At 42.7% G+C, this 15642-nt stretch overlaps 1 protein-coding gene across 6 annotated transcripts in view; it reads right to left on the reverse strand.

The window, feature by feature from the left end:
• Positions 1 to 2730: 2730 nt before the first annotated feature.
• Positions 2731 to 15642, reverse strand: part of LOC140319126 (phospholipid-transporting ATPase IH-like) — a 32830-nt gene continuing 19918 nt past the window's right edge. The window contains exons 18-31 of one of the 6 annotated variants that reach the window (XM_072396705.1): positions 14242 to 14423; positions 13515 to 13748; positions 13162 to 13339; positions 12961 to 13063; positions 12527 to 12672; positions 12075 to 12134; positions 11510 to 11637; positions 11262 to 11397; positions 10756 to 10779; positions 9859 to 9924; positions 9622 to 9725; positions 9360 to 9525; positions 7050 to 7273; positions 5704 to 5786 (exon numbers count right to left, since the gene is read on the reverse strand). In XM_072396705.1, the coding sequence (XP_072252806.1) occupies positions 7088 to 7273; positions 9360 to 9525; positions 9622 to 9725; positions 9859 to 9924; positions 10756 to 10779; positions 11262 to 11397; positions 11510 to 11637; positions 12075 to 12134; positions 12527 to 12672; positions 12961 to 13063; positions 13162 to 13339; positions 13515 to 13748; positions 14242 to 14423 (1713 nt within the window). In that variant the 3' untranslated portion in view covers positions 5704 to 5786; positions 7050 to 7087. Of the gene's footprint in view, positions 5787 to 7049; positions 7274 to 8706; positions 8822 to 9359; positions 9526 to 9621; positions 9726 to 9858; positions 9925 to 10755; positions 10780 to 11261; positions 11398 to 11509; positions 11638 to 12074; positions 12135 to 12526; positions 12673 to 12960; positions 13064 to 13161; positions 13340 to 13514; positions 13749 to 14241; positions 14424 to 15642 lie in introns of all 6 variants that reach the window. The other 5 variants (XM_072396706.1, XM_072396702.1, XM_072396707.1 and 2 more) reach the window with 5 other exon arrangements.

The raw sequence follows: 15642 nt of genomic DNA on the forward strand, positions 1-15642 counted from the left end.
CAAGTCTGGCCTGCAGGTAAAATGTAGCTGTACAAATGTAGCACCTAGTTGTTAGCTTTAGAGCCAATTCGATGTTATGCATTAGGAGTGCAGTTTGCCATCGTTTTCCTGACTGTCCTCCCAGAAAAAGGGATACCCTAAATGACAGAAAAAGTTGACTAAAAAGTTGTTTACACATTGCTGAACATTGACTGACTTCACAGATGTACACCACAAAAATCTCAGTTTTCTACACCTCAAATGCTAACATTGTGACTGCTTTCTTAGCAAGTGGTCATGACAGCGTGTCACTTGCAGTTGAAGTAGACATAACTAAATGTAATTCAGTCATCTTACAGTCGCTTTTTTTTTTTAAATCTATTTTCAATTGTGACATAGCAAATAACAATATTCAAGAAGCTTGAAAAGCTACACAATCTTCAGACATATTGAAAGACCAACAGGTGTTATTTGAAACAGTTTTACACGAAGCAGTCTATGAAGCTTAAAAAATGCCACATTTAATGTAACTTTTGGTACCTAACATCTAAAAGAAGTTGGGAAAAGGTGAGTTTACCATACCTCTTCAGTCTGCGTGAGGCTCTTAACAGCGTTTAGCTGTACTCCGGCTTTTTAAAACCTTGACTAGAGGGCTGCATTGGGATTGGGTCCCGCGGGACCACTCAAATCTCGCGGGAGCGGGCGGTATGAACTTTGCTGCGGGCGGTGGCGGGCGGCTACAAAAAAAAAAAACACTGCGGGATCGTCCCAGAGGTGTGTGTAGAAATCCCTCCGTTAGCTCTCCTATTGCTGCAAGTAGCCACATAACAGGTTACATGCTGCCATTCCGACATCTCGCTTAACACATCACACTTAATTTTTTATCAAACGTCCGTCATTCCGACACTTTTTTCCTCCTATGGTCAGAATGGCGGTATGTTTTTTTTTAACATACCGCCATTCCGACAGTTCCTTTTAGCCAATAGCCAATTTTTTTACCCAAAACATTTTGCACTAATGATATGCCGGCGCAAATACGCCCTAAAGTTTGGCGCACAAGCTCTGCACATGCAGAGGCCACAGCCTCGCAAACAAACTTTAATAATCTATTATCAGAATCCCCTGAAATTTCAAATATAAAAATACATATATTAATGTAAATCTGGCGAGACTGAAACTGATTAAGCAGAAATACAGTGTCAGTGAGCTGGCACAGCAGCCAGCTGGAGCGGAGCTCTCCACAGAGCCCATGCGTCTTTTGCACGCTGGCATCATATGCAAAAGTAATAATTGCAATTACAGATATCACGGCTACTGCACAGGACACAGGTGCGAGCACTCTGCCTTGCCTTGTCAATAGGAGAAGAGAGAAATGACAGCATAGAACGTATAGAACACAACAAAATGCAGTAAAAACGTTTATTCATGTTATTCACGTGATTTATGAGTACTCGCTCCAATTTTGGGAAGCGCGGATGGGCTTTGCGCATTTGGCACAAACACACAGCCGTTGCGCAAGGCTTTATACAGCCTGTTGATATCTTAAGGACCTAACTGGTCACACTTGGGAGTAAATGTCATGTAGAGATTGTTTTTCCATGACATTACAGCTGAACATATAGCTTCCATCCACAAACCAACGTGGGAGAGCCCGAAGACGCACGTGCCAGACGCACATAGGCATGCGTAAAACCAATTTTGACCACTTCATGCTGTTTATTTGCTATCTTTTAGTTAACTTTCGTTTCTTTTGGATTCTTGTGCGTGTTATGGAGCCGTTTCGGTCCATATTTGTATGCCTTTTTTTGCTGGATTACATTTTCGGAAGTTGAAACAAGTGGCATTGGAGTGTGTGATTGAAAACCACCGCGGTCTGCTTCTCCTCCTCCAGTTGCCGAGACTTTGTGTTTTTAATAACGCTTATCTGTAAACATGTGTTAAACATATAAATTCTATGAACAGAAAGAAGGGACTCACCTGTTGAGTAACGCACATTTCCTTATACGGAAAGCCTTGTCGGAATGGTGGGACATTTGAATGTCGGAATAGCGGGATGTCGGAATGGGTGTTGCCACCCCACATACATAACAGTAGCTATGTGCTAACAGAGCTATAATACACATTCGTTCATTCATTCTTCTTAAAGTATTGGTGAAATAAAGACAGATAATGCCTTATTCCTGCCCCATTAACTCCATTATATGGATACAAGCCGATCGCGAGTTTTCTAAATAGCTTTCGAAGGATGCCGACTGTCGCCAAACTGTTCTCGGTGAGTAAATAAACGTTTATTTCATGCCAGAAATAAGGTCAAGGTTTGAAAATTCCCCTTTAAGCTCACGGACGTTGCTGCTAGCACTTCTCCAAAGGAACTGGCTAGTTGATTTGTTGATGTAGACATAGTTTTGACAATAAACAAATGATAACAAATAATACGATAACTTTCACGTTTATTGTGCTATCTAACTGTCCAACAAATAAAAGTTATGACAAAGTAGTAGTAGTTACAGAGAGGATTGGCTCAATCTGGTCAATAAATTTGGCCCCGGAAGGGATTGCGCATGCGCGACGGATAACGGTTAGCCAGGTGTGTCGGTGGGGTTCAGCTGACCAATCCTGATTGAGCAAATAATAATTCAATAGATAAAGTGGTAACTTAAGATGTTCGTGAAGGACACCTGTGGGAAAATAAAAAATAAAAAAATTTAAAAAAAATAAATAAACAAATAAAATCAGAGGACCACTGTTTTCACTCTTTATTACAAGCAGAATGACAATACAGTGATTTGCCCTCATTTGCTACAGACAGGCTGGCAAAAAGTCAATGTGAACTTTTTAAAATCTTTATCCAAAAAGGAAAAGGGGAAAAAAAAAGTAATTTCTCAAAATCTATTTAATAATACAAATAGTGCCATACTAAAGGTATGATATGAAGCGTGCTGCTTGGAGCACAGCAGCTGACATTTCAGACCTTTGCCAAGCTCAGGAGTGACAGGATGAGCACCTGCTGTTGTGCTGATGGACTTAGAAAAAGCAGTTTGACATTCTGATCAGCAATAGAAGGCTGGTGTGATAAACCCATAGAGACGGAGGCTCACCTACAGACAAGTTCATTCCTAGTCAAGTTATTTGGTCACTTCTTTCTTTTTTTTTCTTCTTTTTTTTTATTTCACCCACTACAATCTTCATAGAAAAATAACTTGTGAGGAAGAGTGAACTATAAACTCCAGTTGAAAGACAATAGACCTTGTTTTTAGGGGGAAAAAAAAAAACGATCTGTTGTAAGACAAAGTGCAGTGTGTAGGACTATAGGTAAGTCTAACAAATCATATAATTTATGTTTTGCTCTCATTTTGGTTACAAACTTGGACACACTCATATTCTAACAGAGTTAAAATATAATCTTCTTTCTGAGATACAAAAGTAACAAGAAACATTCACAATGGACCAAACAAAAATGACAAAAAAAAAAAAAGATGAACATTTGAGCAGAAACATTTGAGGACTTCGAGATAGTAGAAAAATATGTTTGCAGGATAACCATAAAGAATACCCCCTCGAGTCGTGGAAATTTACTTTACAGCATCGATGTAATAGAACTGGTGTTAGACATTTAGAATAAGTTTGGACACATTATGGCAACAGCACAGTGAGGTGGGACACAGCAATACGAGCACTGAGGTCTCTCCTTTAAAACAACTGAGGTCAGGATGTTGAGCGCCCCCCCCCCCCGTGTCCCAACACTTGTGGAGGCTTTCAGTGAAAACTGAAAAGGACAAATCCAGACCTCCCTTCAAACAATTAAGTCATCTGTGCCCCAGTAGAAAAATACTGAACGCCCATTATTAAATCTATACAAGTTGGCAGATGGTGATGTGTATGAAAATAAACTGTATCAAGATACAAAAATGCTTCAGAATCTCACATTCAAGACTTCCAGAGTCAGTCACATGCGATGTAACCAGACAGATATGCTTTGGAAAAAAGAGGACTTCAGAAATGCTGTTAGAAATGCAGAGAAGAGGTTCATCCATAATGAGCTACAATCTTCAGGTGGAGGACAAGATGGACAAATCAGTTCAACATTCTCATTGATTTGATTGTGACATCGCCGATTCAAGTCTCCCTCCTACTTCCTACAAGCTGTATCTATAGAACTATAACACTCCTTCTTACTACAATATATAGCAAAAACCTTTTAAGTTACATCCATACATAAAACAGTGACTGACATCAATAATTTAAGAATACGAGAAAAACTTAATGCATCACAGAGACGACCCCTTATAACATGACCACGTGACATTAGCATTCTGACATTAGCGTTTGCATAACACATAGCATGGCAGCAAATACACAAGCACGTTGCAGTGGTGAGGGGTTAGTGAGCCATTAAGGACATCCATAAATCAATACCTCAACAGTCCCGGGCTGTTACCCTATATGGCCACACGGTGGCAGCAGAGGGCAGACCGTGCTCACAGTTGGGAGAAAGAAAAGGTGCCCTGATGTGTTCTGTGATGAATGATGTATGGGACGATGAGGGGACAAGGAAGAATAGATCAGCATGCAGTGATAGATCCAACATGCTACACTGACAGACAAGAGAAGCTTGACACCATCGTGAGGGTAAAAGAGTAGAAAGGGGAACAACAGACACACTGTACCAGACATGTATGCCCTCTGAATCTCCTTGTACTCTCACAAATGTGTTTAAATTGATCTACTGAAAATAGTATCTGTGAATTAAGGCAGGGTGGCTAAAATACTGCACTTCCCTCTAGAGTTTCTCCTCATTCCCCCCCTCCCCCCATTCAGCTGATGAGTATGTGTGTGTAAGGCTTTGTAATACACCAATTCCGCTAATCTTTTTTTTAACGTCTTTCTCCTTTGGCTCCTAGTCTGCTGCTGCGTACCTGTAAGGCAAAAGTGTGTCACATACAAACGTACAATAAAACAGGCAAATTCATGCGTACTCTTGCGCACATGCACACGCACTCATACCTAAAGGGCTAAGCTTGATGGCTACCCCTTACTTGGCTAGACCACGTAGATGTACATGAATGTGTTCAACAAACATTTACAAAGAGGCAAAAAAGGATATGACAGTAGAGGAACAGGCAAGAGGATGTGAGACTGAAAATGAGGACAGAGTGTACAAAATTGACTGGTCAAACGTGACAGTTCCACGGTGCAATGACACCATCGCACATTTTCAAAAAGGAGTTTGAGCAGAAACTTTGATGAGAGCGACTGAGACACCCTGAAACAGAAAAGTATGAGAATGAGGAGTCAGGGCAATACTATCTAAAAGGTTGTCCACTCATGTGTAGCCCAGAAAATGCACATGATGAACTGAGCATGGAGAGTCCATGCGTCTGAGGTGTGTGAACACGTTTGTTTTTGTTATCTAAATGCTTGATCCTTGCAACGTGGATCTTGGTCGCACATATAGGGATTCTTTTTTTTTTCTTCTTTTTTTCTAAGCTCACGAGATTCGCCCATAGACATAGTTTCAGAGACTGGGTTTGCTTTCACACAGATGTCTCTGGTCCCGGAGCATAGTAGGCGAATCCTGCCCCTGAGAGACGAAGCATGTAGGGGCTGAGGGAGCACACGTCTGCCCCTCCTCCTTCTGCCAAGTGGGCCAGGAGTTTCTGGGGAAGGGGACCAGACCTGCGGAGGGACAGCGTCTCCACAGCGCCAAGGTGGAGGTGAGAGGAGTCTGCGCTCGTGCCTTTGTAGGACCGACGAAAGGCCAGAGGAGTCAACTCAGCCTCGCTGCCCGGCAACAGCTTCTCGCATTCCTACACAGAGATGGGAAAAAAATACCATCATAAAGGAAATTCGAGACAGAAAAGGACATAAAGAGAACCAAAACATGCACAACATGTGATCAAACTTGTGAATGGCAACAGATGTGAGAAGATGAGATGCATTGAGATAAAAGTTGAGGTTATGTTCAGAAGGTTTCATAATAAGTCTTTATTGGATAGGTTCACATTGAGTTTTATTGATGTATGACAAATTGTAATGAAACCTTTGGTCAAATTTATGTATGGATAATGTTATTATTATCAATGTTAAGTATTATCGAATTAAAAACAAGAAACCCTCTGAAAACTCGCATAATGATTAACAGTTGGGTTAGATCAGTGTTTCTCAATTCCTGTCCTCATGACCCACTGCCCTGCATGTTTTAGATGTTTCCCTCCTCCACCACACCTGATTGAAATGATCGGCTCGTCATCAAGCTCTGCAGTGGCCTGTTAAGGAGCCATTCATTTGAATCAGGTGTGTTGGAGGAGGGAAACATCTAAAACATGCAGGGCAGTGGGTCATGAGAAACACTGGGTTACATCAAGCACGCTCATGGACAGAAAATAAGATCACACTTGCAGTCCTGTTTTTCCAAAACCAGATGTCACCAGCTTTTCAAGTACACTTCGGAGGGTTTGCCAAAGTGCTGTTCACCTTGCTTTGTCTCTAACATCAGAGTCAGATTAAATAACCTGCTCAAAAAAAAAAAGAAAAAAAAAGACCTATGTTACTTGGTAAAAGCAAATCCAGTCTGTGTTAACCCAGACTGTCTATTAGAGCTAGACCTCACATCCAAGAACCTTCACTTTGAATCCCTCGTCTGATTTACTTTTGTAACTTTCTTAAGCCAAAATCCAGGACCAAGAAGAAAAAAAATAAATAAATCACAAGCTCCCACTCATTGGAGCCTATGTGACAAGTGGCAAAGGAATTTAAGAAGCTCGGCGCCCAAAAGAAGATAGGATGAAGTTTCTCATTTGGCAGCATCCCAGATCAAGTTAATTCCCATCCACAAGTGAGAAGCACAACCCGCTTTGAAAGTGGAACTGCAGAGTTAATTAGGGATTGCAATGCCTGAAAGTGAGATTGACAGAAGGAAACTTCTCGTGGAACACACTTATACAAGCCCAGCCGCCCTTAAGCCGGAGCCACAGCATGACTCCATGCCGCATGCAATGCAGAGCAGCAGAAAGCATCACGGCAGCAGCAATAAGAACACCCCACTGTCAACGCCCTCCGAGTGCTGTTACCATGGTGACCTAGCCCACCTACTGGTGGGCGGGGAACTCTATGGTTTGCTGAGCGGGGTGCTGTGGCTGTGTGACGTCATGGAGTCATAGGTCCTGGCAGCTTTTTCGCCACCGTCTCCCTCACAGGTCCTATCAGGGTGAAGCGGGTCCCTCTCATTCCCTCCCCCTCCACCAGAAGGGCCAGGAGCCACACAGCCCTCAAAGGCCCCTGCTGTCCTTACCTTCTGTGGACAACGGATCAGAGAAAACTGTGAACCCTGTTTGCAGAATTTGATCACACATTAGCAACCATCCATCCAGCGAAAGAGGGGGACTGTGGAGGTTTTTTAATTTATTTTTTTATGTCCAAATTTTGCATTAGAGCTTTGCTGTTTTACACACCCTGGTTTTATACGGCTCTACCAGGGCAAATTTAGTGTATTTCCCCTCAACTACAATTGGTTGCTGCATTTTGACTTCATATCATATCCCAGAGAGTCTTTGGAGTTTCCTAGGAGACGTGTTCAATTGCATTCTAACTTCACGGACACATATCAGAGACAACTTTGAACAGGGCAAAAAAGATAATGCCACGGAGCTGAAAAAAAAAGCCCACAGAAACCCAAACCTCGGCGTAAGTTTTGAGACGTTTCTTTAAACTGGACTCGTTAAATCGTTAATATAGTTGAGTTTATATAAATAAAACAAGAGAACGCCCCTTATAAATTCCCTGAGTCTAAATCGACATATTCAAATGCCTTCTTTTGCACAATCATTATTCCATAAACCATGTTTTCAGTTTAAAATTTACAACCCCCTTTTTCTCAGAATGTTGGAATACTACATCAAATGTAGATGAAAACAATTAAATCATTTGCTAATAAATGAGACCATATAATTAATTAACAGAGACAACATATATGTTGTACACGATTTGGCATTTTCTGATTAAATAAAACACCATCTTCCCTGTAATAGAGGCCATCTTATTTGTTGCCAAATCCCAAGTTTTTATTTTATTTTATTTATTTATTTTTTTTATTGGCTTCAAAATCGGTACATAACGAATATTTTCACAGTTTGCCAGTTAGCACCATTTTCTGGTTAAGTACAGGTTTTTCTTGCTTTTCAAATAGTCGCATTTTGGTTTTTTTATTTACATTTCACGCAGCCACCATCTTTTTTTGCAATTGGGATTGTATTCAAATAGCAGCCACTATTCATACTAAAGCATCGAGACTAATGAAAAGCTTTGGCCCAACAGCAGATAACCAATTGGTTAATCACTTGACTGCAATAAAGAGAGGCAATTGTGCTGTTTTTTAACTGGGAGACATTCTGCAAATCCAGCTGTGGGTCTAAGATTCTCCTGAAAACCTGGCAATGACAGCATCTGACCAAATTTGATATACAATCATGGGAAAATGCATGTATGACAAAGTGAAAAAACAACATGAAAAACACGACATTATGGTGTGGAAGTGCAAGACACATTTTCAGAGAGGACAAACAAATGAGGAGGAGAAATGACAATCACAGAATGCAACAAATGTAAGGTGGATTACAAACCAAACGGTGTCATTAACAGCTGGTTAGTTTTACGTTAGGTAGGGTGCAGGGTGATCTAGACTGGGCCATGCCACCATGCACACAGAGATGAGGGCTAAAAGAGAGTCACCTCCTCTTCCTGCTCCTCTCTCGTCTCTCTGGGCCAATCAGAAACTCATTCTGCTGGAGGACTGAGAAAGCATGAAGATGGTGGAGGGCTCCACAGTAAGGCACGGACGGGTGGACTGCGGTTACATGCGAGTGCAGGGGGCAGAGTCACAACCACACAGGAGCAGTGGTGGAATGTAAAAGAGGGGGAAGGGAGAGGAGATGATAACAAAGGGGCGAGAAAAGAGCAAGAAAAGAGAGGATGGCGATAATAAGGATGAGGAAGATCGGGTTGAGAAGTGGGAAGAAGGAACAAAACGGTGTGAATTTTGATTACGGTGATCCATTAGGGTGCAGTGAGAAGGGAGAAAAAGGGAAAAAGAGCACAGGAGGAAGAAATCTGTCAGACCTTTCACTCATTTTTCCATTCATTGTGAAGCAAGTGGGTAAGGCTAAGCCACAAACAGGAAGTCAGAGTAAATCAAGCTGCTGCTCAGTAACAATATTACACACCAAACTATATTGCTGATACTATTTCAAAACAGGCAAAGCTCTAAGTAGTCTAAGGAGTAGTGGTTAATGGCTTTAGTGAAGCGTTTAGTTAACACGAGAATGAAAATTCTAATTCAAGAACAAAACCATCTAAAAATTTATTTGGGGGGGGGGGGTTTCTACCTGTGCACGTTCGGTGGCTGTGGGACAAACAGCCCTGCAGAGAACCTTCTTGATGACATCTGGCAGTAAACTGACTGTGATGAGGAGGATGATGCTCAGCCAGGCCGGTCCGCTGGACAGCATCTGCATAAACACGTAGTACATCCTCTGGTAGTTCAGGAAGGGCCTGAGCAGCAACGAGAGAGAGGCGGAAAAGGATTCCCAAACTGGACCGGTTAACATAAACTTTATGGACGCAAGTGAAATCAAAGGATGTCGTTACCAAATGATGCCGCCCCACAAGAGAGAGAAAATAACATAGAAAAGCAGCGATCCCCAGATGACAAAGTGATTGATCCAAGTCCAGTGATGTGTATCCAAGGCAAGCTAAAAACAAAGAGAATATAGAGATAGTAAACACTAAACAAGTCAACAAAGGCCTTGGCATTTCCTACAGTATTAATTTCTGTGGAAAGTGTTTTCCCTCTTTTCATTTCCAAAGAGAAGCACTCGCACACACCTTGAGCGTAACGGTAAACACCAGCACCGTAAAGACAAGCGTCCCAAATGTCCAGTTTCCAAACATCTGCGAGGGACAAGAAGAAGAAGAAGACAGTTAGCGGCCACACACACACACACCATGAGTAAGAGAAACACCCTATGGTTTCACAGTGCATCTAAACACATCCTGAGCAAGGCAAGGGGTGATCTGTTTAAAAAAAAAAAAAAAAAAAAAAGCATTTTCTAAACTTTCTTTCAAGGTTTATGGCCAATAAACGAAAAACATTTCCACATCTTTGAGCATCCATATCTATATCTACTTGCTGAAATCCTAGAAAGGTTTAAGCAGACATCAGGAGTGAGCAGATGGGATGGGAATATGAAAGAGGGAGGAGGGTGGAGACATAGGGAGATCGAGGCATAGCGAGCTTATGCAACGGCTACAGCTGCACGTTGGTACCATAAACACCTACCTTTGTTAAAATCTATTACTACTATATGAATGAGAGTAAGACTTCTGGCACAAACACGTGGACACACGGAAAAGCACAAAAACAGTAGACGGAAATAAAAACAGATGTTTGATCTAAATCTACACCACTTATTAGTATTGATTTATTTGCTACCACAATGAAACACAAGGATAATGTGGGGAAGCATCTAAGATTTCTACTATGTCAGTGGAGTAAGTTCGGGTACTGTGCAGGATTCAGGGCTTTACAGAGATTGGGGGAGGGGGAAATGGAGCACCCGAAACTACACAGCCAAATGAAAGGACATGGATGATGCGAAGAGAGGAAGGATGAAACCGGATGAATCCGGATGAAACGGTCAAACTGAAATCAAAAAACTGCAAGACAGGAACTAAAAGGGCATGAAAGACAGAGAGAGCTGACAGGGAGGGAGACAGGCTTACCATCTGTGTGTTGGTGGTCATAAGCTGAAGAAGAAGAGGAGGAGGAGGAGGAGAAAGAAGAGAGGAGCAAAATAAAGAGCGAGGAAGCAGAGAGAAGGAGGGGGGAGAAAAGAGAAAAGAATCAGGACAAAAGGTAAAATGAATTTCAGGATGTTTCAACTTAAAAAACAAGACCAAAGGCAGTCAAAAACAGTTGACATGATACAAATTAACAATACAGAGAAAGATGCTATTGCGTTGTCGATATGAATGGAGATCCAATGTTGCTGACCTACGGGGGGGGGGCTCTGGACAGAATCTTTACTGTTACGGAACTAGAGACACAAAAACACGACCACAAAGTCAACCCACTGCACTTGTAAGAATCTAGTGACGCTGAGCAAGTGTTCGTGAAGGCTTCCTCTGCTTTATCCTTTCTTGGATAGGACACCACATGAGACACTGTCACTGTTCTGTTTATGCTCTAGTCCCAAAACAACTGTTTCCACTCAGGCCCAGAGGCTCACCTGGCCATTGCTGGTAAAGGTTGTGTTGTCAAAGAGGAAGTAGGCACCAAAGAAGAAGATGACAGCGTCAAACACCCCCAGGCACGTCCAGTACAGGAATACAGGCCAGCGGAGGAGGGAGTTCTTTGCAATGTCCCTGATACGGAGGCACACACCAAAGTGATATTGGAGTAGTCATAATCAACAAACAAAACGCCATTTCTTACTAACAGAACCACTGGGGAGAAGACAGTGTCTTCTGACCTCACCTGTACAAGGAAGGGTCCCTCTTCAGAGTCTCCACGGTGACGTGCTGCTCAACCAGGCTGTACAGGAGGATGGGGAGTGAGGTGAAGCTGATGTTGTACAGCGTCAAATACGCGGTGTCATATAGAGGCTGTGGAGGGAATACAATATGAATGGTATTAGGCATCTGGAACTGAGAGGCCATCTGTGCCACAATCAGGAAGCATATCTGATATAGTACATATAGTATACTTATTGGTTATCATTGTTTTAGTTATGAACTGGTTAAACGCTCCACTTAAGTTCACCAGATGGTTCCTAACTTTGACAATTTTATGGCGAAGGGCAAGTGCCAGTAACTGGGTTTATGTAAAAGGCTGAAAGTCAGTGTGCCAGAGAGAAAATAAAAAAAAAAAAAAAAAAAAAAAATGTAAAAACTGTCAGGTACAATATGTTAAAACGCTCAGCAGAGTTGAGCAAAGAGACAAAAACCAGGTGATTCTTTCACATTACACGTCATCATTCATTAACAAATGTGAACGTTATCTTCTGGCTCCCGCCAAATCCGACACAGTATAAAGCACTAACCTGCTGGGAGAACCCACAGAAGAACTGATACAGGAACTGAGGAAAGATGAAGCATACATTCTGCGAAGAAGAAGAAGAAGAAAAAAACAGCAGGGAAAGCGATAAGCTTGTGACAAGTACAAGTGAAGCGATTTCAAGAATCTAAAAATGCAACTATCTACACATTTCTGCTTATGCAGATTGTGCGTTATGAATTCACCGAGTGGGCCGCAGCGAGTTGGCATGCCAAAAAAGGAAAGGAAAAAATAAATAAAATGAATCAGTTGGCAGGGCACTGCTCGCTGCGGAAGCCGCCCACACTGATCCTTACGGCCGTGAATCCAGCAGAATGTCGCACAGTAATCTGTCAGAGTGGCTGCAAAATCTGTTCCTTTGTAACTCCTTGCTTCAGTGGGAATGACGATAAAGTGCACAAAATGAGTGAGCCTCTAGAGTGCACGAGAAATGTGTACCTTGTAGAAGAAGTACTGAACGAGCTCAGCGATTCGGATGTAGTAGAAGTGGCCGTGAACTAGTAGCATCTTCTTCAGGTGTTTAAACTTCGGGATGGCGTAGTCACTGTTTCTTGCTGCCTGCCGGCCTTCTTTACCCATGATGCCTGAGGGAAGAAAATAAATAAAAACGATCTAGGATTTAATATCAAGTGTAAAAAAAAACACTATTCTATTAAAACTAACCTGCATCAGAGTAGATTTGTCATGACTAATCTCCAAAGTTCAAAGATTATTGGCAAAAACGTGTTGTTTACTTTGAGCAGTTTGTGTAAAAACTGAAATATCGGTCCAAGTGGCGTCTTTGTTCTCCCGAATATCCCTGTCAGAGCAGGCTTTCAACATAAAGTTGGAATCAGCATTAGCCAGCGATTAAGGCGATGGAAAGAACTCACCGATGCCCACATGTGCTTCCAAGATCATACTGACGTCGTTAGCTCCATCGCCAATGGCCAGGGTTATGGGGTGCTCCTTGGAGGCTTTAATTAGCTTCACAATCTGACAAAAAAAAAAAAAAAACATTTCAATCACTCTGACTGTGTCATTTAGGAGGATTTCCTGAGTATGTCTACAAAATGAAAGCACATTCTTGTCACCTGTGCTTTCTGTAGCGGAGCCATACGACAGCAGAGCACAGCGCTACAGTTGCGACAGATCTCCAGAAAGATCTCCCTGTAGTTGCAATGGCCAGCACCCTCCTGTTTGGCCTTTAATACTGCAGAAAGAGTCGCTCCGTCGATAATCAGACCAAAGTCGAGGCAGTCTACTGACAATCTGGAAGATCATACCGCAGGCTGGTTAACAGGGATTTATGGTGGACTTGTCTACACAACAAAGTGAGCAGAAGTCAGATCCACATACTCTGTAGATTGTGATTATGTGATGCAAGGATCCGAAACAAACACCAGGTTGTGACTTATCAGCTGCAAACGTGTGCATTATTCTTTACCCAGAAATGGAGCGCTGTCTGAGGACAGTCCTGTTCAGTTCAAAGAGAACATCGTGCAAGCTCTGCTCCTCGGTGCGTTTCTTGGTCAGCTCAAGGATCTGGGTGCTGCGGCGGAACAGCTTGCTGGCGTAGCACGTAGCGGCCGCCGTTTCCATTTTGTCCCCTGTGAGGACCCACACTTTTATCCCGGCCTTGTGCAGCGACTCGATGGTGTCTGCAGCTTTTTCCTGGAGCCTGTGCATCAATAAGTCAATAAGTGCTCCAGCCTCCACCGAGGTAGGTAGAGTTATCCATCAGAGCTTCAATCAATCTATTACCAACTGGTGATAACTTATCAATGCATGACCACCCCTGTCCTTGCCCATCAGCAGTTTATCTATTAGGAAATTAAACTGTCAAGCAGCTGATCAATCAGTCAGGGTCAATACTGAAGTCTATCTTATCAGCACACAAAAACATCCCATGTTATCAGACAAAGGAAAGTGAAAGAAAAGGAACAGAAACAAAAGGCAAAGCAGTATTAATAGTAAGTCACCCGTGAAAGCTCACACAGAATCTTTTTATGCCCTCATGAGTCATGAAAATACTTTGAAGCCAGCTTAATGATTCATTAATCTACCCTTCTGTCCCCCTGCTGCTGCACCACTTCTAAATCTTTCCCTTCCCCTCGCTCTCTCACACACACACACACACACACAGACACACACACACACACACACCGACCAACCTGTCCTCCACTGCTGTAGCGCCCAGAAGGACAAAGTCTCGCTCAATGATGTCATAGGCCTGCGCCAGCCTCTGCTCCCTGTCCTGCAGGGCCAGTTTGGCTTCAGTCAAGTGATGACACGCTTCCTGATAGTCAGACTCAGACAACCTTCGGTAGGCGACGCACAGAGTCCGCAGCCCCTCCTGGTTTTGTAGTGAAGACAGAGGCAGGTTAATAGATCATTTAAGTCACGATCCAAGTTTGATTGATCAGCGTGAGTTTTCACAGTTGCTACTCAAGACCAATGCAAAACCAAAATTAAGCATACATGCTAACAAGCAATTGTTTCACATCCACATCCAGCTGAGACGGAGAGATAGGACTGATATATAGTTAGCATCCAACAAATATTCCATTCTCATTTGAACAACCTTAAAAACTCTAAGTTCTGTCTGCATGGCTGCCAGCAGACATTCTGAGGCCGAGTTTCATGACACCCAGGGAAGAATTAGACACAGGCATAGGAAGAAAGCATCAGATTTTGGTGCGATCAAAGGGATGGATAGTCCCCCCCCCCCCAGCAGCAGCTATTTTACAGGCATACCAGGCAGCTACTGTACCTGTTAGGCGACTTCCCGAGGGCAGACCATCTTTGTCTGTTTTATCAAATCTCAATATTCAAACTCCCTAAAGAGCCACGCTTTGGGAATGTGAGCAAACTGCACCAGCCCCTCATCTCGTTTCTCAGTTTGTACATTCTCGACTCCCTTCCCTCGACTCCTAATCTCTCCCACCTGCGGTGAGCAGAGAAGAAAGGAGTCGATGCAACAGGCATTTAACAAAATGAGACATCCCAGTTTCAGAGCTGTCATTTATCAAATATACCATGTGGCTCTGCTGTATCAGCCCACCGCTGTATCACATAAACCGCTGTCAGAGTCAGATTAACTTTAAACAGGATTCATGACAACTTACAGTGAATCTTGACCTTTAATTCAATTCACATCTTGGAAGAAGGTGAAGCATCCTTTTTCTGCATCACGGATGCCAAAACAACATCAGCAACGGATACACGCGACTTGTGCAGCCTCTTTCATAGGACCTCCAACAAGCCTGCTCTCTCTTCCATGAGCATTTCAAGAATGCTCAATGACTAATCTGTCAAGTTGCTGTACTGAATTTGATATGTTGGTCACAGGCAGGTGGACTGAGGTCGAATGGAGTGAATCTCCATTAGTCTCAACACGGATGTTTGCAACCCACCGATTTGTGGACCACGGACATTAACGTATGGGCAGGAATGAGGTTTCCTGATGTCTATGTGTTCCTCGTTCCTACTCGCAGAGCAAAGACTGAGAGTATGTAAAAGTCTAGATGCCTGGTCGTACTTCAAAAAGGGATTTGTCAGCAAGATTAAGGCGA

The sequence above is a fragment of the Leuresthes tenuis genome, unplaced genomic scaffold (genome assembly GCF_036924035.1).
Source record: "Leuresthes tenuis unplaced genomic scaffold, fLeuTen1.0.hap1 SCAF_12, whole genome shotgun sequence".
NCBI classification, from domain to species: domain Eukaryota; kingdom Metazoa; phylum Chordata; class Actinopteri; order Atheriniformes; family Atherinopsidae; genus Leuresthes; species Leuresthes tenuis.